The sequence below is a fragment of the Arachis ipaensis genome, chromosome B8 (assembly GCF_059453495.1).
Source record: "Arachis ipaensis isolate K30076 ecotype BB chromosome B8, ASM5945349v1, whole genome shotgun sequence".
In the NCBI taxonomy this organism is placed as follows: Eukaryota; Viridiplantae; Streptophyta; class Magnoliopsida; order Fabales; family Fabaceae; genus Arachis; species Arachis ipaensis.
The window spans coordinates 135,008,842-135,036,481 of NC_142443.1; the positions used below are offsets into that span (position 1 = coordinate 135,008,842).

At 37.1% G+C, this 27,640-nt stretch overlaps 2 protein-coding genes and 1 pseudogene across 5 annotated transcripts; all 3 read left to right on the top strand.

The window, feature by feature from the left end:
• Positions 1 to 821: 821 nt before the first annotated feature.
• LOC107613197 (putative RNA-dependent RNA polymerase 1) lies at positions 822 to 7,962 on the top strand. Of its 4 annotated transcripts, XM_088497654.1 has the most exons (6): positions 851 to 957; positions 2,137 to 2,286; positions 2,397 to 2,678; positions 3,325 to 5,177; positions 6,107 to 6,257; positions 6,958 to 7,962. In XM_088497654.1, the coding sequence occupies exons 3-6, from the start codon at positions 2,406 to 2,408 to the stop codon at positions 7,759 to 7,761; spliced, it is 3,081 nt and encodes a 1,026-aa protein (XP_088353780.1). In that variant the 5' UTR covers positions 851 to 957; positions 2,137 to 2,286; positions 2,397 to 2,405; the 3' UTR covers positions 7,762 to 7,962. The 4 variants fall into 4 exon arrangements, with proteins under 4 accessions (XP_016170571.1, XP_088353780.1, XP_088353778.1 ...); XM_016315085.3 differs by having other exon boundaries at positions 822 to 957; positions 2,137 to 2,678; XM_088497652.1 differs by lacking the exon at positions 851 to 957 and adding an exon at positions 969 to 1,061 and having other exon boundaries at positions 2,137 to 2,678.
• A 1,505-nt stretch (positions 7,963 to 9,467) lies between these two features.
• Positions 9,468 to 13,300, top strand: LOC107613198 (serine/threonine protein phosphatase 2A 57 kDa regulatory subunit B' kappa isoform-like). Its single transcript, XM_016315087.3, has 3 exons — positions 9,468 to 9,855; positions 10,925 to 12,218; positions 12,649 to 13,300. Exons 2-3 carry the CDS (start codon positions 11,037 to 11,039, stop codon positions 12,976 to 12,978), a joined length of 1,512 nt encoding a protein of 503 aa, XP_016170573.1. The 5' UTR covers positions 9,468 to 9,855; positions 10,925 to 11,036; the 3' UTR covers positions 12,979 to 13,300.
• Positions 13,301 to 18,943: 5,643 nt separating this feature from the next.
• LOC148549943 (uncharacterized) lies at positions 18,944 to 19,607 on the top strand (annotated as a pseudogene).
• Positions 19,608 to 27,640: the final 8,033 nt, after the last annotated feature.

Sequence of the window (27,640 nt, forward strand, 5' to 3'; positions counted from 1 at the left end):
GAAAATGTGAACTGTATTAAATGATGAATCACACTTTTACATAGCTGACCTTCCTATATTTATACATAGCTAACTAACTACTGATTAGTATAAATATCTAACTACTCTAATCAATTTTCTCTAACTAACTATCAGCAGACTCTCTTATTAAGTAATAGTTACTAATTAAAAATTGTTAGATAACAATTTATCAAACATGTCAAATTATCTAGTGGTTTTCAACTAACTTTACTGCCTAAATAAATATATAGTAGATAAAGATATTTTGAATTTTAAAATCATTTGCTATGATACATGGATACTGACACGGACACGGGACATGACATGACACGGGACACGCCGACACGCGAATTTTAAAATCTTACATGACACGGGGACACGTATATATATAAAATATAAAGTATTTTTTAGATAAATTGTAATGATATTTTGATATTTTATTGATATTAAAATATAAATTAAAATTTTTAATTATTTTTAATGTCTTATTTTAATTATATCAAGTATTTAAAATATTTTTGTTTTAATAAATAATAATATATACTATATCTAAATTTATTTTAAGAATATATGTTAAGAATAAGACTGGACACGCGGACACGTGATGGTATTTAAATATTTTTCAAGCGTGTTCGAAAAAGATTTTTTTATTTTTTATTAAGACACATTTGGACACAGCAAAGTGTCGTGTCCGATACGCAAACACGATAACTCAACTAAGTGCATGTACTTCATAGATCATTTGGGAAGTCACCAAACAAAAAAAATCATTTCGGAAATGAACGAGCTTTACCTTCATTAACTAACTTAGTCACGAAGTCAATATATATTGGAATTTGGAACGCAAATTTTGGGTGTTGAGTAGTAAAGCAGAGTGAAAGTAGAAGTGGCCTTATTGACTCGCCATTGACCAGTGACGATCCTTTTCTTCCTCGCAATTTTCATCTTCATTCTTTGGTCAGTTTCTCTGTTACTTCATTCTCTTGTCTCTTCTTTTTCCTTCTGCCTCATCATCATCATCATGCTCTTCAATCGCTTCCGAATGCTCAAATTTCACTCAAGTTCGTCACTCTTTAGTTAGCGGTTCAGTTTTGTGTTATTTTTTTCCACATTTATAATTCGTTACGTGTGAAAAGTGAATTTTTCAGTGAACAAGCTGATTTTTTTGTCCGAAAAGCAGAAACATGCATCCTAATTTCGTAAATATCTTGAAGCCATTTAAGCCAAGCTTGTTCATGTTTGTTTATCCAAATCATTTTAATAAAGACTATTATTTATTTACGTTCTTTACATTTATTCATGAGCCAGTGAGTCTAGTATGTGTAACTTCTTTTTCTATACATAAAAGGTGTTCTTGAGCTTCAGCTGTATTTTTTTTGTTTTATTTCTTGACTCATTTGCACTTATTGACTGCAATTGGATCTTAAGAGAGTCATGAATGTTTGCGTTTTCATTTTCTGTTTTCACTTCTCGGTGCTGTCTGTTTTCAGAATTGTGTGGAAAAAAAAAAATAGGAGGTGAAATCAGAAATTGGATTTTGTTGTTTCTATTATTTTCTCTTTTTCCTCCACAAGATCTAGAAAACAAAAGATACTAGAAATAAAAATAGAAAATGAAACAAACCAAACGCACTCATTGACATTTTCTGCAGGTTGCACTCATTGACATTGTTGAAACTTTTTTGCTAGATTGAGACCTTGTGTTTTGAAAACTAGATACTTATCTATATTCTTGATAGCTGATCATTGATTAGTTAGTAAAGTCATTTTATATATTATAGTCATTAAGTTAAGTAACATCTGATTTGTTTCAAAAACTTACAGCCTGAACTGATAGGTTCTTTGGATAAATTTTCATCATTAAAAGTGTGGAAGTTGTTACAGACATGGCTGTCTTTAAATTAATTTGTCAAAAGCAGTGAAAGGTTTCCCTTGAAAACAAATTGGCGTGGAACGTGCATTCCAGCGTCCGAGTCAATTGTCATCTATCCAAGTTTGCCAATGTGAATAAAATTTCAATGGATTTGAATTCGTAATATTTTGGATGTCATTTGAATATGCTGACAAATTTAAATTAACTGTTTAAAATAGATGATCTAGCATCATGTTAGTGTTCCCTTTTGTTACTGCTATTCAGGAAAGGCAAAAGAGTGCGTATGAAGGATGGGTAAAACAATTGAGTTGTCTGGATTTCCATTTTATGTTACTGTGGACCATGTAAAGACATATGTGGAACATATTACTGGTGAAGGAACTGTATTTGCTGTTAAGATAAGACAAAGCCAAGGTAAGGATCAAAGGATATTTGCAATTATTCAATTTATCTCTGCAAGAAATGCTTCACTCATGATGTCTAAAGCTACCAAAAAGTTGTTGTTTGGAAATTCTCGTCTGAAGGCTAGGGAAATGATGAAAGATATTGTGCCAAAGCCAAGATCCTCTCAGCATTGTTTGAACAATGTGAAACTGCATTTCGGCTGTCAGCTCTCAGAGGAAAGGATCTCTGTTTTATGGAGAAATATGGATGTCCGTTTATGTTTCGGGTCTGGAATGAGAAAGTTTCATTTCTTTCTTTCCCATAACAATTCAGAATATAAACTTGAGCTTCATTATGACAATATTTGGAAGATTGAGCTGCATCAACCCCGAGATGAAACTGATAATTATCTCCTGATTCAGGTTCTTAAATCTAAACTTATCGTTATTGGTATTAATCTATTCTTCGGATTTAAGTAACATTTTTATTATAGTGGAAAAATGTAACTTCCAACAGGAGTTACCCCTTATAGTCACTCTCCTACCCATGGAACATAACAAATACATTGCTGGAGTACCTCGTTTACCAAAAATTTACAATGAACTGAACCTGAAGTGATAACTCAAACTAGTAACAAGCAATCTTCGTATGTTTATTAAAACAAACAGGTATAAACCATCTCTCTTGCAAGCAGGCAACAACTACATATAATGAGGAGAGTAGCCTTTAGAAATCTCACTGACAATTCTCACTTACTATTTTCCTTTTCGTTTCATCTATAACTATGTGTAAACCTTCGACCATCCTCGCAACTATTTTTCGGACCAATTCATCTAGTGCATAAGGTTTAAATTTGATGTCAAGCGTGTTATTACTTATTGGAACTTTTCTCTTTTTTAATATGTTTCAGAATTTACCATGTTGATATGACTTAGAAAGCCGAAATATTTTCTCTCGAATTTTTGTCCTTTCTCTTTTTGTGGGATTTTTTACCTTGTAATTGCATGTTGCTATGGTTGCTCTATGCATGACTTATGATGAACATCTTTACTTTTTCTTCAAATGCAGTTACTTGGTGCTCCCCGTATTTTTGAGAAAGAAGAATATACTTTGGGAGATATATATGATGATCCGTTATTCAACTATTATAAAGATGGCTCCAATGACCAATGGATTCGAGCAATAGATTTCACACCTTGCAATTGTATTGGCCAGTCTACTGCTATAGTTATAGAGCTTCCAGATGGCCAACATTTTCCAGATTTCAGGGAAAACTTTGGTTATTATGAGGAAAGTGAGAGGCCATTCACTTTAGAGACAGGAGCTCCTTTTTCTAGCATTCTCGGCCTTGTTCCAATTGTTACTCCTCCACAAGGCACTCAAATACCATATGACATCTTGTTCAAAGTTAATTCACTGGTTCAACATGGGTGTCTTGCTGGTCCGTCACTTGATGATGGCTTTTATCGTTGGGTTGATCCATGCAGAGTGAAGCTTGAATATATAGAACATGCTTTAGAAAAAATATCCTATTCAAAGGAGTGCTGTTATGATCCCATAAAGTGGCTGAGTGATCAATACAGAAGGTACAATTCCAGCAATGCATCAGGGAAGCCTCTTCGATCACCTGCGATATCCTTGGATACTGGTTTGGTCTATGTAAAGAGGGTTCAGATTACACCCTGCAAGGTGTATTTTTATGGTCCAGAGATTAATGTCTCAAATCGTGTTCTCCGCCATTTCCAGCAGGATATTGACAACTTCCTGCGTGTTTCATTTGTTGATGAAGAGTTAGAAAAACTGTATTCTACTGATTTGTCGCAACGTACTTCTGTGAATACTAAGACTGAAATATACACAAGAATTCTTTCTATCCTTAGAGATGGCATTACTATTGGTGACAAGAAGTTTGAATTTCTAGCTTTCTCGTCAAGTCAATTGCGGGAAAATTCTCTTTGGATGTTTGCTCCTACAGCAACTGGACGTACTGCTGCATATATCAGGAAATGGATGGGAGATTTTCATCGTATTAGAAATGTGGCCAAATATGCTGCTAGGCTGGGGCAATCTTTTGGTTCATCTACTGAAACACTAAGTGTTGAGAAGGATGAAGTTGAAGTTATTCCTGATGTAGAGTTTAATGGCTATGTCTTCTCTGATGGAATTGGAAAGATATCTCTTGAATTTGCCAAGAAGGTTGCTAAAAAATGTGGTTACAGTTCTACCCCGTCCGCCTTTCAGATCCGATATGGCGGATACAAAGGAGTTGTGGCTGTCGACCCAACATCGGCAGCAAAGCTATCACTGAGGAGGAGTATGCTGAAGTATGATTCAGATAACACAAAGTTGGATGTTTTGGCATGTAGTAAATTTCAGCCTTGTTATCTAAATCGTCAGTTGATTTCTCTGTTATCTACTCTTGGCATCAAGGATGAAGTTTTTGAGAAAAAACAGAAAGAGGCTGTTGATCAACTGAATACTATATTAACAGATTCATCAAAGGCACACGAGGCTCTGGACATGATGTACACTGGGGAAATCAGTAATGTTCTAAAGGAGATGCTCGTCTGTGGCTACAAGCCGAACGAAGAACCGTTTCTATCAATGATGCTGCAAACATTCAGGGCATCAAAACTTTTGGAATTGCGAATCAAGACTAGGATCCTTATTCCAAATGGACGAGCAATGATGGGTTGTCTTGATGAAACTGGAAGCCTAGAATATGGTCAGGTGTTTCTTCAATTCTCTAACCTTAGTTCTTCTTCATATGGTCGTGAAAGATCTTACATAGTCAATGGTAAGGTAGTAGTGGCGAAAAACCCCTGCTTGCACCCAGGAGATGTGCGCGTTCTAAAGGCTGTGAATGTACCAGCCTTGCATCACATGATAGATTGTGTTGTTTTCCCTCAGAAAGGACACAGGTACTTATATTTCTTAATATTTCAATCATTGTTTTTATGGTAAACACTATCTCATAAGATACTGTATCATCTATATGTTAAGTGCAGTCCAAGTCTTAAAACAAGTTTGATGAAATAATTAATACCTACTTTGCCTTTACCATGAATATTTATTTCGATCAGGTGCATTATGTATTAGGCAGCTGCACGGCTGCAAAATTATGGAGAATAATTTTTTAATAAATATGATAATGCTATGAAGTATGAACTGCTAGTTTTACGTGTTGAAAATTGGCCATGCTTCTGTTACTTTTATCAGTTTCTGAACTCCATTCATTCTAAGAGACTGCCTTCTATTTATCTTTGGTACTCTTTCCATTTCAAATTAACTGTATCTTTTTAGGTGTGCATGATTATTATACAACTATTGAATTTATTGAAAATGTAATAATCAGAAAAGAAAGACAAAAGTTTCCCTAGTATAAATTTTTCCCTCCATTAATAATTTCTTGAAATTAAAAACGACACTTAATTTGCAACAAAAAAACAGAAGAGACACTTAATTTGAAAATTTTCAAAAGTTATAAGTAGAACCTGCCATGCAGTTTTGGGGACAAATGATAAAAGAGAAAGAATGATGGAGAAAAAGACCTGCATGCAATGCAGTTTGGGGGTAAAGAAAAGAAGAGAGTAAATCAGTAAGAATGAAAGAAAAAAAAAGCTGCAATGCAGTTGCAGCTAACACATTCTTTCAGGCATCCATATTGTTTGTCTTTATTAGATATGTTAGTCAAATGCTTATGAGTTTCAAATCACATATCATTATACATGATCTGAAATGGTACATCAAAGTTGGTCTTCTTTAAATATGCTTGAGAAAGTTATTTCCATTCATAAATGCTTCTGTAAATTTCTGCATGTGGCCATCAATAACTGTTTTTTGTTCTAAGGCCTCATCCAAATGAGTGTTCGGGAAGTGATTTGGATGGCGATATCTACTTTGTTTCTTGGGACCCTGAATTGATTCCATCAAGTGAAATCGAACCAATGGACTATACTGCAGCTCCAAGTAAGGAACTGGATCATGATGTCATGATCGAGGTATCGTTCTTCGATATTGCTATCTTTGTTGTATTTGATATTATTTTTGGTTTGAAATCTTATGTTGCTATTATGTATAATCTTTAAACGTGTTTCAACGTTTTCTGCTGTTGCTATGGATTATGTTGTCACATTCATCCAAGGTTTCACTTCAATACTGATTATGTTATAAAAACTTGATTTCATCCAACTAGTCATTTCTTTCTGCCATTTTTTATTGTTAACTTACTCTCTATCTAAATCCAATACTCATTCTAAATTAGAATTTATGTCAATTTGTTATTTTTTTCTAGTGTCATTCCATAAGTCAAAAGTGTTCAACAATAATCTCATAAATACTAGTTATGTTTTGCATATGTAGCTAGACCTAGACTTGTTCAGAAAAACCAAAATCTAGCCTCAAAAGTCACTTGGTCTCTTTTATCACAAATTACACCTAAAACATTTCTCTTTTTCATCCACGAAGCTATAACTATAACTTAGATATCTCTATTTCTTTAGTATTTATTATGATATTAGATTATTAGTAATACTCAATCCATTTAACTTGCAGTATGGTCTGAGTTCGTCTTCGTGTCTTCCTTACCAATACACACTCCATACATTGTGTTATTTCCACCACAAAAAAATCTTGAGTGCATCTAAATCTTATAGTCACAACTCTCGCTTTATTTCAATTTTTTTCAATCACTTGATACAGGATATTGAGGAGTATTTTGTAAACTACATAGTTAATGACAGTCTAGGAATAATTGCCAATGCACACACTGTCTTTGCGGATCGAGAGCCGTTAAAAGCAATGTCGGAACCATGTCTCAAGCTAGCAAAGCTATTTTCAATAGCAGTTGACTTTCCAAAAACTGGTGTTCCAGCCGTTATTCCTCGCGAACTTTATGTAAAAGAATATCCAGACTTTATGGAGAAGCTTGATAAACCGTCCTATGACTCACAGAATGTTATAGGAAAGCTTTTCAGGGAAGTGCGAGGAATCGCAACGAGTGCCAGCTCGATCACCACATCCTTTACTAGGGAAGTGGCTATACAGTCATATGACCCTGATATGGAAGTTGATGGTTTTATGGATTATGTTGATGATGCTTTCTTTCACAAAACCAACTATGACTATATGCTGGGAAATTTGATGGACTACTATGGGGTCAAGACAGAAGCCGAAATCTTTGGCGGGAATATCATGAAAATGTCAAAATCTTTCAGCAAACAGAGGGATTCAGATGCAATTAATGCAGCTGTGAGGTCTCTAAGGAAAGAGGCTCGAACATGGTTCAACGATGGCGATGGCGATGATGCCTATGCAAAGGCTTCTGCATGGTATTATGTTACTTATCATCCTGATTACTATGGTCTCTATAATGAAGGCATGAATAGGGGCCATTTTTTAAGTTTCCCATGGTGTGTTTACCCTCAACTTGTTCAAATCAAGAAGGAGAAAGCCTGCATTAGAAGGTCTTATAGTCTTTCAATGGAGGATAGGTTTCTCGGTTGAGTTGGAATTGACAATTCTGCCCTTCTCTGCTGCTGTGGAGCATGCAGCTCCTCTTTATTTTCTATGTTGTGAGTAATTTAAGGGTGTGAATATTGTACATGTATGTAGATATGATGATGAAGAGTATGTTATGAATAAGAGAAATTGTGTGTGGACATTGTAGTTGCAGATGTGTTAATATATCCTGTGTTATTTCACTTATATGTAATGTCTGGGAAATAACGCAGGTCAATTCCCACACGATGGGTTATAATAAAGACAGAAATGTTAGACAACCTAACTCTTCTATTTTTTTAACTAAGTCTAACCAAATAAGAATTTACATATGCTAATTTTTTTTCGTAAGATTATTTTTTTTTTGGTTTCCTCTTTTTTCATTATCATCACCATTATTATTATCATCATTATTATCACCTCCTCTTCGTCTATTATCATCATTATCCTTTTTCTTTCTTTTTTTTCTTTTTCTTAATGTTGTCGTCTTTTTCTAAAAAAGAATAAAGAAAAAGTGTAGCATTCTATTTTATGCGTCACGTTTGTAAAGTTTAAGTATCAAAATTAAGAAATTTTTATGTTATAGGTAAGAGGTGCTATTTTTTTATATTTTTTTTAAATAATTCTTATTTCTCATAATTTTTCTTGTTCTATACTCTTATAATTTTTATTATTTTACCTTTTAAGAAGAATAAAAATAAAAAAAATCAAACAAAGAAGATGAAAGAATTACACAATTTTTTGTTTTATTTTTTTATTTATCTTTTTTGACAATAAACACAACAAGCTTTTGAACTAAAACACGTAACTTTATAAATAAAAATACAGAAATTTTACACGAACAAAGAAGAAAGAAGAAAAATAAGAAGAAAAAAAGAAATGACAGCATCAAGTTTAAAATCTTATAAAAAGTTAGCATCAAAATTAAAAAAATTGTGTCAAAATTAAAAAATTTTTGCATCGCGGTTAACAAATTTCGGTTAAAAAGTGTGTGATTCCTTGCGCATGTCAGTTTGTTGGATTTGAATTTAATTGGAATTAGTTGATAAAAATATTTAGATGTATAGAAAGATCCCAATACAAATAAGTTATAAGTACAATAAATTTAATCTTTAACCTTAGTTTAATTTTGTTTCTAATATTTAAAATATTTTATTATTATTTTAAATGTTTCATTATATCTTATTGAGTAATGATTGGGAGTCTTTTACAAGGATGAATTCAATATCCAATTTAAACAAAGATAGATAAAATTTGATTATGTTCGATTACCTGTTGGAACTAAAATTAATTAAATTAGATCGGTTTGATTTTGGTAAGATAACAGGGTCATCGAAGTAGAAAAAGAAAAAAAATGATAGTGATAATTTGCATTTGATGATAGGTAAAACTGATAAAAAATTATTACACGTTAATTATAAAAAGATTAAAAATAATAAAATTAAAAGTTATTTCAAACATATAAAATTAAATTAAACCAAACATTAAAAATATATGTAAAACTTTTACCTTTAGGAAAAAAAAAATATTTTACCTCATTATTAAAAAGTAAATCATTAAAATCTAAGTAGTTAGGACTTAGGAGTAGTCTAGTATGGGTGGTTAATTTGAATGACAACTATTATTTGATATTTTTTAATTATTATTTCTGCCACAAATAAGATGAAGAAAAAAAGATATGAACATATAAAGGTTAGAAAGAAACACCTGTAATAATAGCCTTGTTAAGTTTCTGAGTTTCATGGTGGTGAATGGTGATGATTCATTATCATTATTCATTAACATTAACACAACAAAAAGAAAAAATATTATAAAAAAAATCACAGCGACTAAACAGAAAAATATTATAAAAAAAAAATCGTGATATGCAAATGCACACTTAATTATTTCTCTTCTACTCATCATTATTCTTGAAAAATAATCGATTTTTCACCATTGCAAGCTTCAAATTCGCGAATTCACCACAACGCATTCCAATTCCCCAAATGAATCTCTTCAAATCAGACGTAATTCCCGCATTCCTTCCATGAACGAGATATAGGGTTCTTGCAACCTTGTTCTTCCCCTTTCACGGAAGAAAAAGAAAACAAAATCCATAAGGTACATTGCATCTCTCCATAACTGCCTCTGATAGATGTTTTCTTTTTAGTTCTATTTGTTTCCATGATTAATCTTTCATCTTGTCATATCTATGTGTAATGTGGTTTCAAATGATTAATCTTTTGAAGATTTTTATGGTAAAACAAAACGAACTCTTTTTATTTGGAAACTTTTGTCATGTTACATTTGTATGGATTGGTGTTAGTATAAAATTCATTGTTTTGATCAACTTGCATATTGGCGTTATTTTGCATGAGATAACTTGTTTGAGAGTGCTAATTTATATTCTTAATTATTCTCTTAATATTTAAATGAGTACAAATTTAAATATATTATTTTTTTAAGAATATCAAAGATATAAAAAATTTGAAATCTTTTATTTAGAAATTAACAGAATAATTCGGAGAATTATGAAGTATAAACTTGGTGAAATATAGTGTAAGTTCTCTTCTCTTTTTTTATTTATTTATTTTTTTAATTTGAATGTGGTTCATCAAGGTAAATATGATAAATGGGGATGTCCGGTGATATGAGGAGCTTTTCTTATTTTTATAATCTATTTCCTTGTTCAAATCAATACATTGTGTTAGTAATCATTTTACGGATTGATGATTGTTAAAGTGAACTAGAAGAAGCATAGGTCCTATGATGGTTTTAAACTTCAACAACTTGAAGTTTTAGCTTCCAAGTTCCAATGCATTTGCAATGTCTACTTTCAATATGTGTCAACCTTTGTTTCCATTTAAACTTCAGCATCAACTGCACTTGTTTATTTGAAATAACCCTTCAGCTCATGTACATATGTGATGGTGGACAACTCTTGAGAAGTGGAATTTCAATAATTTGACTTCAATATATTGATATCAACGTCTTTATCTTTACGAGATTTGGAGTTTCACCCCGCATTTCAATTTTTCTAAATAGAGAGTTAATTTTTAAAGCAATGTGATTTGTGCTTAAATTTCTGTGATAAATAACGCATGATATAGTATATAATGGGTGATATTTCTAGTTTTAGAAATTTGGATTATGCCAGGACTAAAAACATTGCTCTTCTATTTCATACCAGGTTGGCTAACCACAGTTCCAAACCGAAAATGTTCGACCTGTATTGATTCTACCCTTGATGGGTTCCTCAAAAAGATTCTAACTTTACCAGATTCACCAACTAGGTAGGCACAATGTTCAAGCAATTCCTCAGCAAGCTCCCTCGCAACAAGAAGCTCGATGCTGATGAGTCAAGCCAAGTTAATTCATCCTCTGAGCCAAGCTCCTCCATGGACATCCCCGAATCCCCACGTGCCGCTGGTAAAAACCACCATACAGACCGTGGCAGCTCTTCCAACGCAAAGCGGGCGTCTTCTATTTTTCCAGAAAGCGCCATTTCAGGGATTGAAGCCTTGATCCCTTTCAAGGATGTTCCACCCTTGGAGAAGATGAACCTCTTTGTTAGCAAGCTCAACCTTTGTTGTGTCACCTTCGATTTCACCAACCCAAGTAAAAACACTGTCGAAAAGGACATAAAAAGAAGAACTTTGATTGAACTCGTTGATTTTGTAGCTTCTGGCTCTATTAAATTCACTGAGCCGGCTATTCTAGCAATGTGTAGAATGTGTGCCATCAACTTATTCCGTGTTTTCCCACCAAATTACCGGTCTCGGCAGTTGTCCGGTGGATCCGGTGGCAGAGATGGCGAGAATGATGATGATGAGCCATCTTTTGATCCTTCTTGGCCACACTTGCAAATTGTGTATGACTTGTTGCTTAAGTTTGTTAGCTCCCCTTGTCTTGATGCAAAGGTGGCAAAGAAATACATTGATTGTTCATTTATTTCGAGATTGCTAGAGTTGTTTGATTCAGAGGATCCTAGGGAGAGGGATTGCTTAAAAACCATAATGCATAGGGTTTATGGTAAATTCATGGTGCACAGGCCTTACATAAGAAAGTCCATTAACAATGTGTTCTTTAGGTTTGTGTTTGAAACTGAGAGGCACAATGGGATTGCTGAGTTGTTAGAGATCTTTGGAAGCATAATTAGTGGTTTTGCTTTGCCTTTGAAGGAGGAGCACAAGATCTTCTTATGGAGGGTGTTGATCCCCTTGCACAAGCCCAAATCCCTGGGGGTATACTACCAGCAATTGTCCTATTGCATCACTCAATTTATAGAGAAAGAGCCAAAGTTGGCGAGTACCGTCATTAGAGGATTGTTGAAATATTGGCCTATAACCAATAGTCAGAAGGAGGTGATGTTCCTTGGTGAATTGGAAGAAATTCTGGAAGTGATTAACATGGTAGAGTTCCAGAAGGTCATGCTGCCGTTGTTTTGGCGAATTGGATGCTGCATTAAAAGTTCTCATTTTCAGGTGCAACTGTTAACTGTTGAGTTATACTGAATCCATTTGCTGATACCTCGGTTATTGTTATCCCCTTAATCCTATGCTAGGCTTTTTAGTGAGAATTGAATGCATGCACTTTTACTTGTCTAAAATGTGGAGGAATTTGAACACCCTACCCTGGTTTGCATATTCTCAATGTGGATGCTAGCTTTTTCCCTTCTAGGCATTCTTTGCATTTCGGCTTAAGAGCTCGATAGTATTTCTTTCACCATAAATCGAGCATTATGAAAAACTGAAGTATCCATCCGAGAATTATTCTCTGCTGGTCCTTATTTGTTAGCTTGTGTTAGTTTTGGGCTGCAGCATTTAAAGTGTTCATATTATTTCTTTAGAGCTCTCCATAGTTGTTTGAATCTCCCATTGGAATCACAACTATCTTTCTTATGAATTGTTTCAGGTAGCTGAAAGAGCCCTTTTCTTGTGGAACAACGACCACATCGTCAACCTGATCGCTCACAACCGTCAGGTAATCTTGCCGATCATATTACCGGCATTAGATAGGAATTGTCAAGCCCATTGGAACCAGGCAGTTCTCAACTTAACTCTCAATGTTAGGAAGATATTTGTAGAGATGGATGAGAAGCTGTACGTTTCGTGCCTTGCTCGGTTCAAAGAGGAAGAAGCAAGGCAAAGCTCGGAAGCCGAGAAGCGGAAGGAAGCATGGAAACAACTCGAGAAAGCGGCTGGTGTCCGACCAGAGATTGGAAACACAACTGTTTTAGTTTAGTGTCTCCAATTTGATAACCTTACAAAACTGTATGTATCATAGACCCTCAATTACATCTTTTTTCTTTCATTCATTTATTTTTTAATTTTTTTCCTCCTCCCTGTTAATAGTGGAAATGACTATAATTGGGAGAGTGGCTTCTGTTTTTGGGGTCCTATATATATCACGCTTTTGATGCTTCTTAGGCCTGGCAGTAGCCAAAAAATGTTGTAATTATAACGGTTTTGATTGCTAATTTTCTAACGTATTGATGCAACTTTTACTTCTAATTAAACTGATGAGAAAAAAGGGACCATGTCGCAGATCAAAAAGTTTATTTCCATAATCATCTCTGCGTGATTTTCCATTCCTTAGCACTATGTTTTTTTTTTTTTGATACTCCCAATGACGTTGACAACATTTCTATGTGAAGATGTCTTTGTAAGAGTATTTATTTATTTTACTTCTCAAAGCACTTGTATATAAAAGTTTAAAATAGACTATGCTAGGATTCATGGTGGGCGGTGGAGTTTGTGATGTGGTCGTTATGAACAAAGTAAGGGTGGTTTTGGGGCGGAGTTGCTCTTCCTCCCATTGCTTGTTGTCATGGCGGCCCTATTTCGGCAGCTGAGGAGGTTGAAGGTGACAGGTCGTGATGAGAGTGGTGGTGGCCTGGTGAAGGTAGTAAGGGTAAAGATCGAACACAACTTTACTCTTTAGGCGACAATGCTGCTGATGGGTGGAGGAGTTGGGACTTCGGAGCATGGCAGGAAGAACAAGAGTACTAAGATTAGACTTGTGTTTTGGTTTGATGGATAAAAAAAATGAAGCTGCTGAGATGATAAATATGGAGGGATGCTAGGTAGTCAAAAAATAATTACAATATAAAAATGTCACATAAAAATTTCCATTTTCTTGATAAGTAAGTGAGATACACCTTCTTATCACTTATCCTTCTTATCACTTACTATTTTGCTGCATGTTTGGAGTCAGTAATGTTTTTTCCAAAATTAATTTTAATTTTTCCTAAATCAAATTCCTAACATCTCTTAATCACATTATTATCTATTAAAATGCAATAATTCTCTGCAAAAAATATGAAAATTAAATTAAAAATTTTTAATAATTTTTACTATACAACTTATATTTTACATATAGATTATTAAAAATAAAAAATAAAATTAAAAAATAAATTTTTAAAAATAATTATTAACTCGTCATATTAAAATCAATAAATAATTATACATATGAATATTAAATAAAAATATTAAAATAATTAAAATCATGACCTATTAGTGCACATATGAAATAATTTGAAAAATATAATAAGATGTATAGTTTAAAATTTGTTAATATTAATTATAAAAATTTATTAATTATAGACATCATAGGTATGAAATTATGAATATTATGAGTACAAATTATGAATGTTATTAACATGAAATAATGGATGTTATGTGTATGAATTTATGGATGTTATGAATAAATTTATCAATCGAATAAATTAATTTAAGAATTTGATATTTTTTTAAATTCAATTATGATAAAATTTAAAAACATCTATGTTAACTTTATAGTTACTTATACAATAACTAAAAAATGATATGTGTATGGATATTGTTCATATCCTAGCCCAACACTAAAGCCCAGGTCCAAACGAAAAGACCCAGTCCGAAGGATTGAGCCTCACCCCACACTGACCTTCCCCTAAAGAAGTCGGTTCTCACTACGACTTGCTCTAAAGAAGTCGGGGACGAAGATTAGCTGGCAGATAAACACTCACTTAAATAAGTAACTGCCCCTAAAATCTCTCAACCCACTTCTAGAAGCCATATCCCAACAATCCCTAAATAAAAGGATGGTTATCCACCTAAAAAGGTGGCACTACTCCAACGGTGGTTATTGGATCACCACTATAAATACACTAACATTCCTCAGGTATCTCTAAGTCCCAATACTCTCTAGGCCTGCTCACGCCCTTGCTAACTTAGGCATCGGAGTGTCTTTGCAGGTACCACCCCCATTCACTCGTATTCACAAGTCGGACGGAGGCCCTGAAGACGCGAATCTGCCCGAAGGCTTCCCTCCATAGACGATTGGGCCAACCCAGCGAGTCCTGCCCAATAATCTCCGGTTACCCATCGTAACAGATATAATATCTAATAAACATGAATTTAATTTTTAGATGTTAGTTGTATGTAATTATGGATGTTATGTATATGAATGTATAAATGTTATGTGTATGAACTTAGTTAGTACAATATAATTATAAATGCACATAAAAGCACAAAAAATAAATTTAAATCAGTTTATTACCATACCTCGTTAAAGCTAGTGTGTTTTCCATATTTTCGAAAATTGGTTGACTGACAACAACCTCGTTGGGTGAGTCCATCTGTTGTTCAAATTCTTCATCAGCACCTTCTACCATAGGTACTGTATTAAGGTCAAATTCAAATGCCATACTATTTGCAATGATAAACACAACTTCTTGTAAAATTTCTTGACTTATACATTATTGTGCTTGCAATGGTATTAAAGTCATGATTTTTGAATAATCATAATTAAATTAATGAAAGGTATATATTACAAAGAATCAAATGTAATTAAAATGCCTTAACGGAAATAAAGAATTAATGATTTTTTCGTATCTCCATTGATTGATATTAAATGCCTTAAGGGAAACAAAAAATAAAGTGCAATTAACTCAATTAATATATATTATCATTACCGTCCATTCTTCTTATTATTATTATTATTATTAATATTTAATGTATTTTTAAATATAAATATTAAATTATAAAAAGAAATATTAAGTATTGATTATGTAAAACCCGCTAAAATCGGTAAATAATTAGTCAATAAATCGAATTTTAATTAGAAAAATTAAAAATGTGAAACTAATATCAAAATAGGATAGAGCTTTTCAAAACGAGAATTTTAATACCAATTTCAAAAAATTTGGCCCAAATTTGGACCGAATGGATCGAACCAGTTGAACTGAAACCCAAATCGGACCTGTGGGTCCAACCGGACCCAAAACTTAAAAGGAGTAGAAGCTCCTTTCCCCCCCCCTCCCCCATTCAGCAACAACACCAACAAACAGATTTGGGGAGGAAGAGAGCTCTCTAACCCTCATCAAACCTTCCAACCACCATAACTTCCCCGTTTGAGTTCCGATCGCCGCACCGTTCGCGGCTACGCGTCTAGCGCGTCGAGCTCTACACTTCTGTCGGATCAATTTCACCGGTAAGCTCCAATTCCATCTCATAATTTCTACTCCCTTTTCTATTCTTGAAATTGAAATTCTATAGTGAGATTTTGCCAATTTGGTGTTCTAGGTTCGATTTAGCTTGCGGAGCTTATTGGGTTTGAGTTGCTACGCGTGTGGGTGCGGTAAGAATCACCTAAACCTTAATTCAATTTTGATTTCATTAGGTAAAATCTGAATTTGGAATATATATGTGCATTAGGTGTGAATTAAGTTTATATACATGCATTGGAATTGAAAAGTAAGCATTTGGAGGCTTGGTGGTGATTGGAGCTAAGATTTTGATTGGTTTCTCAAAGCTTGAGGGGCCGTGTTGTGACTTGTAAGGCTACCTTGGTCCAAACGCGGTGATCGGCCAATGCATTGTTTAGGTTTCGCGCGTTTAACATATAAGGTTTTGTGAAAACTTAGGCTAGGGAACCATAGGTTAAGTTGAAATGGTTAAATACATTAAATGATTAGTTTTGTGATGATGTTGAATAAATTGATGATTGAGTTTGTGTTGGAATTTATGAGTATGAGTTGTTGGTGTTATTGAATATGTGTTCTTGGAATCATTAATGATGGGTTGATGAAGTTGTTGACATATATGTTAATGAAATTTTGTGGTTATGGCTTGTTGATTAGTTGAACGTGATTTATGGGTGGTTATTAATGAATGGAGGAAATGAGTTAATGAATTTTAAAAATGGAAGCTTATGGTTGGAAGGGGTGGATTTTTGATTAATGTATGAGTTTTATGAATTGGTGTGAGTATTAATGTGTTAGTAGATAGTATTGATGAAATGGGGCTTGATATGTGGCAAATGTGCAGGTTCTATGGGTAAGGAATGTGGATTTGGTAAAAAGTGGGGTTTGGTAATTTTTTGGTAAAAAGTAAATTTTGATGAACTTTGGAAGTCCATAACTTACTCCTCAAATTTTGGATGCAAATGGGGTTTGTTTTAAATTAAAGAATGTTTGATAAGCTTGAGATTGATATAAAGGTTGCGAAAAACCAAATTTTGTAGAGGAAGTTATGGACGCCGGAAAATCGGTGCGAAAAACTGAAAGTTTGATTGTTATAGCAGAATCAGGTTTTTCTGGTGTGTGCCCACGCACACAGTTGTGCGCACGCACCCAATAGAAGCAAAACATTTACTTGTGCGTACGCACGCTTTGTGCGCACGCACACCTGGTGGTTTTCAGAAAGTGTGCGTACGCACACTCTTGTGCGCACGCACGCACCAGGATATGTTTTCTGTTGGTGGCGCTCGCAGGGACTGATGCGCACGCACACCAAGTGATTCCTGGCTGGTGTGCGCACGCACACGTTCTGCTTTCTTTTTTAGCTGTGCGCACGCACAGGTGTATGCGTACGCACACACCTTGTTTTCCAGCACCTGAGTTTTTAAGATTTAAACTTGGTTTTGAACCCCTAAACCCCTATTTTTGCCCTGTTAACCTTAGATTTTACCAGTGAGCTTAGTAATTAGTGGAAGGTAGGAATTTGGGGATATGCGACGGGGGACAATCTAAGATTTTCGGACTTGTCGGGTTGGCTGGATAACCGATAGATGAGCCTCATCAGCCATAGGACAGGCATACATCATGTGCATTTGTTTGTTTTGATTGTTATGCCTAACTGAATATATACATCCTGCTACCTGTTATACTTGCTACTTGCACTATCTGCTTCTTACTTGTGCGTGAACTTGTTTGGTTGCTTGTCTCTGCTGAATTATGGATGACGGAGGGACGGAGGAAGGGTGAAATGGTTTAGTGTTTATGTTAGGTTTAAAATTAAGTAAGTTTAGGAATGTCTAGATTACCTACTCCTATTTATGGCTTTTGCTTAGAAAATTAAGTTTTGCAATTATATGACGGAGTTCTATGATTGCCTCTGGCATTCTCAGGACCTTATTTATTATACGCGTGGCACTTTTACCATGCTGAGAACCTCCGGTTCTCATCCCATACTGTGTTGTTGTTTTCAGATGCAGGTCGAGAGGCTCCTCGCTAGGCGTCTGGATCTTTGAAGCGGAATAGTCCCTGGGTTATTTTGGGTTTCTTGTTTGTATTTATATATGTGCCTATGTACTTAGCTTGCTCTCTAAGAAACTTGTTTATTTTGTTCCTCATAGAGGTTGAGAGAGAGCTAGGGTCTTATTTTGTACTTTGAACATTTTGGGATACCTGTATATGTATGTATATATGTTCTCCGGCCAGCCTTGACTTCGCGGGCTGAGTCAGGAGCTAATTATGATGTATTCTTGGCTTTCTTTACTCTTTCACTTATTCCTATCCTTAACTTTTAAGTTTCTTAGCACTCAAGTAATTCTATTCCTCGAGCGTTACGCTTTTCATTTTGTGATTTTGTTTTACACATTTTTCAAGGCTCCTAGTATATTATCTCTTTCCACTATTATATGTATATATTTTATTGATTAGAGGTCTGTAACACCACACTACCTTTGTTCTACGACTTAAGCGTAAAACTCTATGTAGTAGAGTGTTACACTATGGTATCAGAGCAGTTCATTCCTATAGAGCCTGAGGACGGATTGATTATGCTTCTGTGCATTCTCTATGTGTGTGTCTATGTGCTATTAGGATATCTAACTGATATATGTGGCATAAACGTTCATGAGCATGCATTTGGGACTTAAAGTACTAGACTTGCGATATCGAGACTGATCAACTTGATATCACTTGTTTGGTATGTATAGGGACCAAATGTTGACTCGCGGACGCGGACGCGGGCGAGGTAGAGGCAGACTAGGCAATGCTATGCCTGAAGCGACAGGAAATATTCCTAACCCTGTAGACTTCATGGCTGCTCTAGGAAATATGGCTGCGGCGATGCAAGCGACAGCCGAAGTCCTGGGAAACCAAATAAATAATGGGAATAATGGCAATAACGATGATAATGGTCTTATGACACTTTCCTCTTTCCTGAAGGTTCATCCTTCGACCTTCAGAGGAACTTCGAACCCCACCGATGCGGATAACTGGATACAAGCTATTGAGCGAGCATTACAGGCTCAGCAGGTTCCTGATAAACAGTGGGTTGAGTTTGGAACCTACCAGCTGCAAGGTGAAGCTCAGCATTTGTGGCAGGGTATGAGGCGCATTCTGCAGCCTGATGGGATTGTGATCTCTTGGGAGTTGTTCCGAGAAGAATTCTATAAGAAATAATTTCCCAGCTCAGTTAGAAATGCCAAGGAACTTGAACTACTTCAGCTGAAACAAGACCAGATGACCATTACTGAGTACACAAGCAAATTTGAGAAACTGTGCCATTTTTCACGCATTTGTCAGGGAGCTCCTGAGGACTTTGTTGAGTGGAAATGCATAAAGTATGAAGGAGGCTTTCGAAGTGACATTCAGAGCTTTGTAGCGCCTAATGAGATTCGGGTGTTCTCAGAACTTGTGAATAAGAGCAGGGTGGCTGAGGAGTGTGTTAGAAAGGCTGCAGTAGAAAAAGAAAGTATAAGGATGCCATTCCAGAGGACTACAAGGAGAAATTTTCCACCCAGGGGCAGACAGTTCAAGTGTGGTGGCTTTGTCCCTCAGAATAATCAGGGGCAGGGCAACTTTAGGAGACCAAATGCCAATGCTAATCAGGGAAGAAGGCAGGGAATCAGCCACAGCAGGACTTGAGTTGTCACAGATGCGGAAAGTACCATTCAGGGCTATGTAGGTTTGGGACTAAAGTCTGTTATTCCTGTGGACAGCCTGGACACTTGGCTAATAGCTGCCCAGAGAAGAAGAGGTATGAGACAGGTAGAGTGCAGCAACCATAGAGAGTATACACTACTTCTGCAGTAGGCGCTGAGGGGTCAAAGACACTGATTAGAGGTAATTGTGATATGGCGGGTAAAACTTTGAATGCCTTGTTTGATTCTGGAGCTACACATTCTTTTATTGCATTTGAGAAGGTTGATGAGTTAGGATTGAAAATAGTAGTCCTTGGATATGATTTAAAGGTGTATAATGCCACTCACGAGCCTATGGTGACTAGATTAGAGTGCCCCCAAGTTCCATTTTGAATACAACAGCATGAGTTCGTGCATGACTTAATTTGTCTGCCTATGACTGGTCTTGATCTCATTCTGGGGTTGGACTAGTTATTCAAGAACCATGTTCTGCTCGATTGTTCGGCAAAAACAGTGTGTTTTATGCCAGAAGACACAGAAGGGCCGGTGGTGGTGAATAACTACTACTTGAATTCTATGATGGTGAATTGTTCTGGGGCCGAATGTCGGGGTATTTTGTTGTTAACTGCGGCTATTTCGAGTGATGATCAAAGTTTGGAACAAGTTCCGATTGTGTGTGAGTTTCCGAAGGTGTTTCCCAATGACATTGATGAATTTTTGCTTAATCGAGAGGTTGAGTTTGCTATTGAGTTAGTGCCTGGGGCTGGACCAATTTCAAGTGCTCCTTATAGGATGTCACCTCTAGAAATGGTCGAGCTGAAGTCTCAGCTAGAAGATCTGTTGGGTAAGAAATTCATCCGACCAAGTGTCTCTCCGTGGGGTGCGCCAGTGTTACTGGTAAAGAAGAAAGACGGGAGTATGCGTTTATGTGTTGATTATCGGCAGCTGAATAAGATTACTGTGAATAATAAATACCCGTTGCCAAGGATTGATGACATGATGGACCAGTTACAGGGAGCCAGTGTGTTCTCTAAGATTGATCTACAATCCGGATACCATCAGATAAGGGTCAGAGATGAGGATATTCCTAAAACTGCCTTCAGAACGTGCTATGGCCACTATCAATACACAGTGATGTCCTCCGAACTGACTAATGCTCCGGTGATATTCATGGATTACATGAACAGGATTTTTCATCTATATCTGGATAAGTTTGTTGTTATGTTTATCGATGACATTCTTATCTACTCTAAGACAGAGGATGAGCATGCAGAGCACTTGCGAACAGTGCTACAAATCCTGAAGGATAGGAAGTTGTATGTCAAGCTATCCAAGTGTGAGTTCTGGAAGTCTGAAGTGAAATTTCTTGGTCACGTGGTGAGTAAGCAAGGAATAGTAGTGGATCCTACTAAGGTTGAGGCGGTGATAAATTGGGAGCGAGCAACTTCAGTGACGGAGATCAGGAGTTTCTTAGGTTTGGCGGGTTATTGTCGGAGGTTCATTAAAGGGTTTTCACAGCTCGCTTTGCCTTTGACCAAGCTGACTAGGAAGGATGTTCCTTTTGTGTGGACTCCTGAGTGCGAGGAGAGTTTCCTAGTATTAAAGCAGAGATTGACTACTGCACCCGTGTTGGTGTTGCCTGAACTAAGAGAACCATTCGAAGTATACTGCGATGCATCACTGAAGGGTTTAGGATGCGCAGCATCATAAAGTTGTAGCTTATGCCTTACGTCAGTTAAGGCCGCATGAAAGAAACTACCCAACTCATAATTTGGAGCTTGCTGCCGTTGTGTTTGCTTTGAAGATTTGGAGGCATTATCTCTATGGTGTGAAATTTCAAGTTTTCTCAGACCATAAGAGCTTAAAGTACCTCTTTGAACAAAAAGAGTAGAATATACGTCAGAGGAGGTGGATGGAACTTCTGAATAATTATGACTTCGAGTTGAACTACCATCCAGAAAAGGTGAATGTGGTGGTAGATGCCTTGAGTAGGAAATCTCTATGTGTTGCTTGGATGATGCTAAGAGAGGAAGAATTGATGAAAGCATTCCAAGGATTGAAACTGGGAATTAGAGAATAGTTTAGGACTTTATACCTAAGTCAGTTACAGATTTCAAGCGACTTCAAGGCTGAACTACTGAAGGCTCATCAGAATGACCAAGATTTGTATAAAATTTTGCCGGCGATTGAGAAAGGCAAGCAATAGAGAGTGTCAGAAGATAAAGATGGGTTGTGGGGGTTCAAGGGTCGGATCATTGTGCCAGATGTCAGGGGTTTGCGACAGAGCATATTGGAGGAAGCTCATAAGAGCGAGTTCTCCGTCCATCCGGGAAGCACCAAGATGTACCAAGACCTAGAGACAATGTTCTGGTGGCCATGAATGAAAAATGATGTGGTGTTGCATGTTTCCAAGTGCCTAACTTGTCAGAAAGTTAAAATTGAACACCAAAGACCACCAGACACCCTTCAACCTTTGGAGATTCCTTATCATCTCACCATTGGATGTAGAAAATGCTCCATATGCTGCAAACGAGTGGCTATAATGACATTGGATAATGTGACTTCATGTCAAATCACTTACTACAACAGTTATCTCAGTAAGTGAGTTCCTAACCTTGTCCTTGTAATTAATAGAAGGGAAATAGGATGAACTTAGGGGATGATAGATCGGACCCGTTGCCGAAGTTATATGTTTCTTCTCCCAAAAACATGTATCCTTAAAACGCTAAACTTGTCCCCTTCATTAAAAGCAATAGGTCAAGATTGAGAGTTGTGATCCGGTCTGTATAACTCAACAACGGCTGAAGTATCAATGTGAATTAGTGAACAAAGGAGGTCACTTTCAAAAAATAACCACCCACGATCTTGATAACATTAAGGCCGCACACTTAGGTAACTGAATAGATAATCCTAAATGGTTACTCACTTAGCCGAGATATATATAAACTGAGAAAGACTAAGCAAAATACACACGGAGAAAAAGAAAGAGCATTGATAGAAAAACATCATCGATTAAGAGAAACCGTCGTTTAATACTTTAGTTTGAATTACTTACTGACTTGAGCGTCGAAGTGTTTTTCACAAGTACCACCCCACATTTCATGTTTTGGTAGGCCGACGTACAACTCCACATTACTAATCCAAAGTATACCCAAGCATGACATCTCAGGGAAAGACATACCTCTAATTGGCTCACCTTACTCAGAATATATATATATATATATATATATATGTTAGTCGATAAGTACAAGATAAATATACTTAAAAGGAGGGGTGAATTGAGTACTAATGACAAATTAGAAATTTTATGAAATATAGATGAAAACTTAAATTACAGAAAGTTAGACTTGAGAATAAAGGTAACATACTTCTATTTTCCATCGGCTTATAAGTGAACTTCAAGCATTTAAACTACATACTTAAAAATTCAATTATATGACGTCGCTTAACTCAGAGAGAATGAGAGAAGGAGAGAGCGGGAGAGAGCATTTGAGGGTGAAACACGGTGAAGAAGATGGCCATGCCATCGAAAGAGATAAGGGGGAGAGTGTGGGAGGGTTTGCATCAGGTGTGAAGGAGGGATCAAGTAAGGGCGACCTTAGTTTCAGGGTGACTTCCAAGATTTCGTTCCGTGACAAGGTTATTGGTTCTACGGTAGCCACAGGGATAAATCGTGCTGAAACTCTAGATGAGGATTCCATGGCAGTGGTCACTGGAAAACAAGGAGATCCTATGCCTCCAAGAGTTTGCTTCTCCGAAGAGGCTAGGAACATCCTTTCTGAACCATACAAGGAAGCAATTGTGATTAAGGTTCTTAGAAAAAACCTTAGTTACACGGCCATGTTTCACAAATTGAAAGGGGTATGGAGGATCACCGGTGGATATAAAATCTTGGATGTGGGTTTTGGGTACTTCCTCGTTAAATTTGATCGCATGGACGATCGAGCGAAGGTTTTACTAGGGGGGCCATGGATGATCTTCGGTCACTATATTGCGGTCAAGCCATGGACACCAGATTTTAAACCTTGTGAGGACACTTTCGGGGAGACTATAGTTTTGATTCGAATCTCTGGTTTGAGCATATGGTACTATCAGGATAAAGCCATGATGAGAATCGCTTCTGCTGTGGGAAGACCAGTCAAGGTGGATCTGGCTACTAAGTTGGCGGAGAGGGGAAAATTTGCTCGGGCTTGCGTGCAAATTAATCTTGGTTTGCCGGTGGTCCGGAGTGTGATTGTCGATGAGTTTGAATATAAGGTGGAGTATGAATGCTTACACCTTATTTGTGACAAGTGCAATTGTTTCGGGCATTCAGCAACTGACTGCAGAATGACCCCAATAGATTCGGAAAGGGTGGATCGAAAGGAAACATCAGTGACCGAGACGGCGGCCCGGGTGGTGCAGCCACAGGAAGCCTCAAAAGAGAAAATTTTTGAATTTGGATGCAATCCCAAAGAGCCAGTGATAGTTGCAGAAATTGGGGAGGAATTAGATGATACGTTGCATGGGAAGGAAGTGGGGTCCCAGCATTTGGAAAATGAGGCTGGCTGGACCAAAGTCAGCGGTAAAAGGAGAGGAAAATTGAGTCAATCAGACAAAGCCCAACAAACATCTAAAGATAAAATGCCGGTGCGCTCAAATCAGAAATTGGACCAGAACTGTGACTTTGGGCTACGTATGAGAGGAGCCGAATCAGGGGTGAAGCCCGGGTCGGTTAGCGGATCTAAGGCATGCATGGCATCTTCCAAACAGCAAGGGGTGAAGGGCAAAGCTGTCTCCATTGCGGTGCCGACTTTTACTGCCATTATCAAAAACGGACACAAGAGGTTGCGCCCTTCTTCTTTGCAGAATTCGCCGTCGACTCCGGACTGCCTTGGCGACACCAGCAAGCAGCAAATCGGCAAATTGAAAGGGTTGTCAGTGGAGGGACACAGACAAACCGGGCAACAACCGGACAAGGACAAGCAAGGCTCAGGGGGATATGATGGTGGATCTTCATCATCTCGTTAGGGACTTCAACTGAGGTTGGTCCTTTTTACAATACAAATTGTTTTATGGATTATTTAGATTTAAGCTTTCTATTTTGGAATATTAGATGTGCCTCTAATAAATTGGCCCGGGTTCATAGTAAGGAGTTAGCGAATAAATTTCACCCTACTTTTTTCATTCTGTTTGAAACCCATATTGCTTTCGAGAGGATGAAATATTTTTGGAATAATCTAGGTTACCAGGGTGTTGGTATTGTTGAGGCTAATGGTCATAGTGGGGGTATCTGGGTTCTATGTTCTAATTCAAATATTTCTGTGAGAGTATTGGATGTAGTTGATCAATATATCAGTTTTGAAATCACTATGGGCAATACATCTAGTTACTGCAGTGCGGTGTATGCTAATCCGCATATACATCGGCGTAAAGAACTGTGGGGTGACTTGACAAGGATTGCTAATATGATCCACGGACCTTGGATTGTGTTAGGGGACTTTAATGATGTTCTGTTGCAGAGTGAAGTTAGAGGGGGGCAATTTAGACTTGTCAGAGCAGAATAATTTGTGGAAACATTGGAGGATTGTGGGCTGTTTGATATGGGGGCTATTGAGAGAAGATTCACTTGGTATAGGAAGGTGAAAGGTGGGGTGCAGGTGGCCAAGAAGCTTGATAGAGCAGTCATCAACCAGGACTGGCGACTAATGTTTCCGGAGGCTTATACTGAGGTGCTGGCGCGCCTTCACTCTGATCATTGCCCATTATTCACTAGGTGCAAGATGGCAAAGAGGGCTACCAAGGGCCATCGTCCGTTCAGATTTCAGGCTGCGTGGATGACTCATCCTCTTTTTAGGAATGTTATTGATACAGCTTGGAATAGAGGAGCTACGGATGTAGTCAAATGTTTGTTGGAGGTTCAAAAAGATGCAACTAGCTTCAATAAAAAGGTTTTTGGCAATATTTTTGTTAAGAAAAGGGAGTTGGAGAGGTTTTTGAACGACGTTCAGATTACTCTGGAGAGTCGGAAGGATCAACAGCTTAGGATCAAAGAGCAAGTTTTGCATCAGAAACTGAATGCTGTCCTTCTTCAAGAAGAGTTGTTGTGGTATCAAAAATCTAGAGAACAATGGGTGAGATGTGGAGACAGAAATACAAAATTTTTTCATCTGCAGACAGTTATCAGGAGAAAGAGGAACAAAATTCATGGGTTATTTTTAGAGGATGGGTCTTGGGCCACGGAGACTACGACTCTAGAAATGGCGGCAAATTCTTTCTTTCAAAAGCTCTTTTCTACAAGGGAGGATATTGACCTGGACGCCATGGGGCCTTTTCCTTGCCCGTCTCTTAGTACTGAGACTTGTCAAAAGTTAGTGGAACCGGTGACGTCTGAAGAGGTTAAAAGAGCTGTGATGACCATGAGTTCGTTTAAAGCCCCAGGGCCAGATGGATTTCAAGCAATTTTCTACAAAGAGTTCTGGGACTTTCTTAGCAACGATGTGTGTGGACTGGTCAAGCGAGCCTTTGAGGGTGAGTCACTGAATGCGGCTATTTTCGATATTCTCATTGTTCTAATTCCTAAAGTGGAAGTTCCCTCTTCCTTACGGGAGTTTCGGCCTATTAGCTTATGTAATGTAATTTATAAAATTGTCACAAAGGTTCTAGTTAACAGGTTCAAACATTTCCTGTCGGAGATCATTGGTCCTTTGCAAGGAGGGTTCATTCCAGGAAGAGGAACCACAGAGAATATTATCATTGCTCAGGAGATTATGCACTTCATGAGGAACACCAAGTCTCGAAAAGGGACCATGGCATTCAAGATTGATTTGGAAAAAGCTTATGACAGTGTAGACTGGCATTTTCTGGAAGCTACTTTGGTCCGGTTTGGGTTTCCAAAGGCTACCATTAATCTTATATTGAATTGTGTGACTTCCTCTTCGTTGGCAGTTTTGTGGAATGGGAACAGGCTCCAAAATTTCAATCCAAAGAGAGGGTTGAGGCAAGGAGATCCTATGTCTCCTTATCTATTTGTATTCTATATGGAAATGCTTGCCTGCTTTATCTCTCATAGAGTTTCCCAAGGTTTGTGGAACCCAGTTGCAGTTTCTAGGAATGGACCACGACTCTCTCATTTGATGTTTGCAGATGATCTTTTGCTTTTCTGTAAGGCATCAAAAGCTCAAGTAATAGAGGTCATGCATTGTTTGGACTTGTTTTCTAAAGCGTCAGGTTTAAAGGTAAATCTTCATAAGTCAAAGGCCCAGTATTCCAAGAGGGTGTCGGAGAGGAGAAAAGGGGTTCTCTCAAGGGTCTCTAACATCTGGTTCTGCAATGATTTGGGTAAATACCTGGGAATTAACATCTGTCATGCCAGAGCTTCCAGGAAGACGGCTCAGGAGATTATTGAAAAAATTTCGAGGAAGCTCTCCAGTTGGAAAGGACGCCTACTGAATAAGGCAGGGAGGCTTTGTCTTGTTAAATCGGTTATGACCTCTATCCCAGTTTATGAAATGCAAATTTCTCTTCTCCCGAAGTATGCATGTAATAAAATTGATTCCTTGATGAGACAATTCTTGTGGAAAGGCCAAGCGACTGGAAAAGGGCTGCCTCTGGTCAGGTGGGAGGTCGCCATAACTCCTAAAAAGGTAGGAGGATTGGGTATTAGGGATACTTCCTGTGCTAACATGGCGCTTCTGGAAAAGTTGGTATGGGATTGTCTAAATAATAGTGAGAAGTTATGGGTGCAGGTTCTGAAGCATAAATATCTTAGGAATCAATCTGGTATGAACGGAAA

What these genes read in the sequence shown, in the direction of transcription:
- LOC107613197 (XM_016315085.3), top strand. Translation starts at nt 2,163, where the DNA reads ATGGGTAAAACAATTGAGTTGTCTGGATTTCCATTTTATGTTACTGTG. An exon ending in ATAATTATCTCCTGATTCAG is followed by an intron (nt 2,679 to 3,324) that starts GTTCTTAAATCT and finishes CTTCAAATGCAG; the next exon opens with TTACTTGGTGCTCCCCGTAT. An exon ending in ATCATGATGTCATGATCGAG is followed by an intron (nt 6,258 to 6,957) that starts GTATCGTTCTTC and finishes CACTTGATACAG; the next exon opens with GATATTGAGGAGTATTTTGT.
- LOC107613198 (XM_016315087.3), top strand. Translation starts at nt 11,037, where the DNA reads ATGTTCAAGCAATTCCTCAGCAAGCTCCCTCGCAACAAGAAGCTCGAT. An exon ending in TTAAAAGTTCTCATTTTCAG is followed by an intron (nt 12,219 to 12,648) that starts GTGCAACTGTTA and finishes GAATTGTTTCAG; the next exon opens with GTAGCTGAAAGAGCCCTTTT.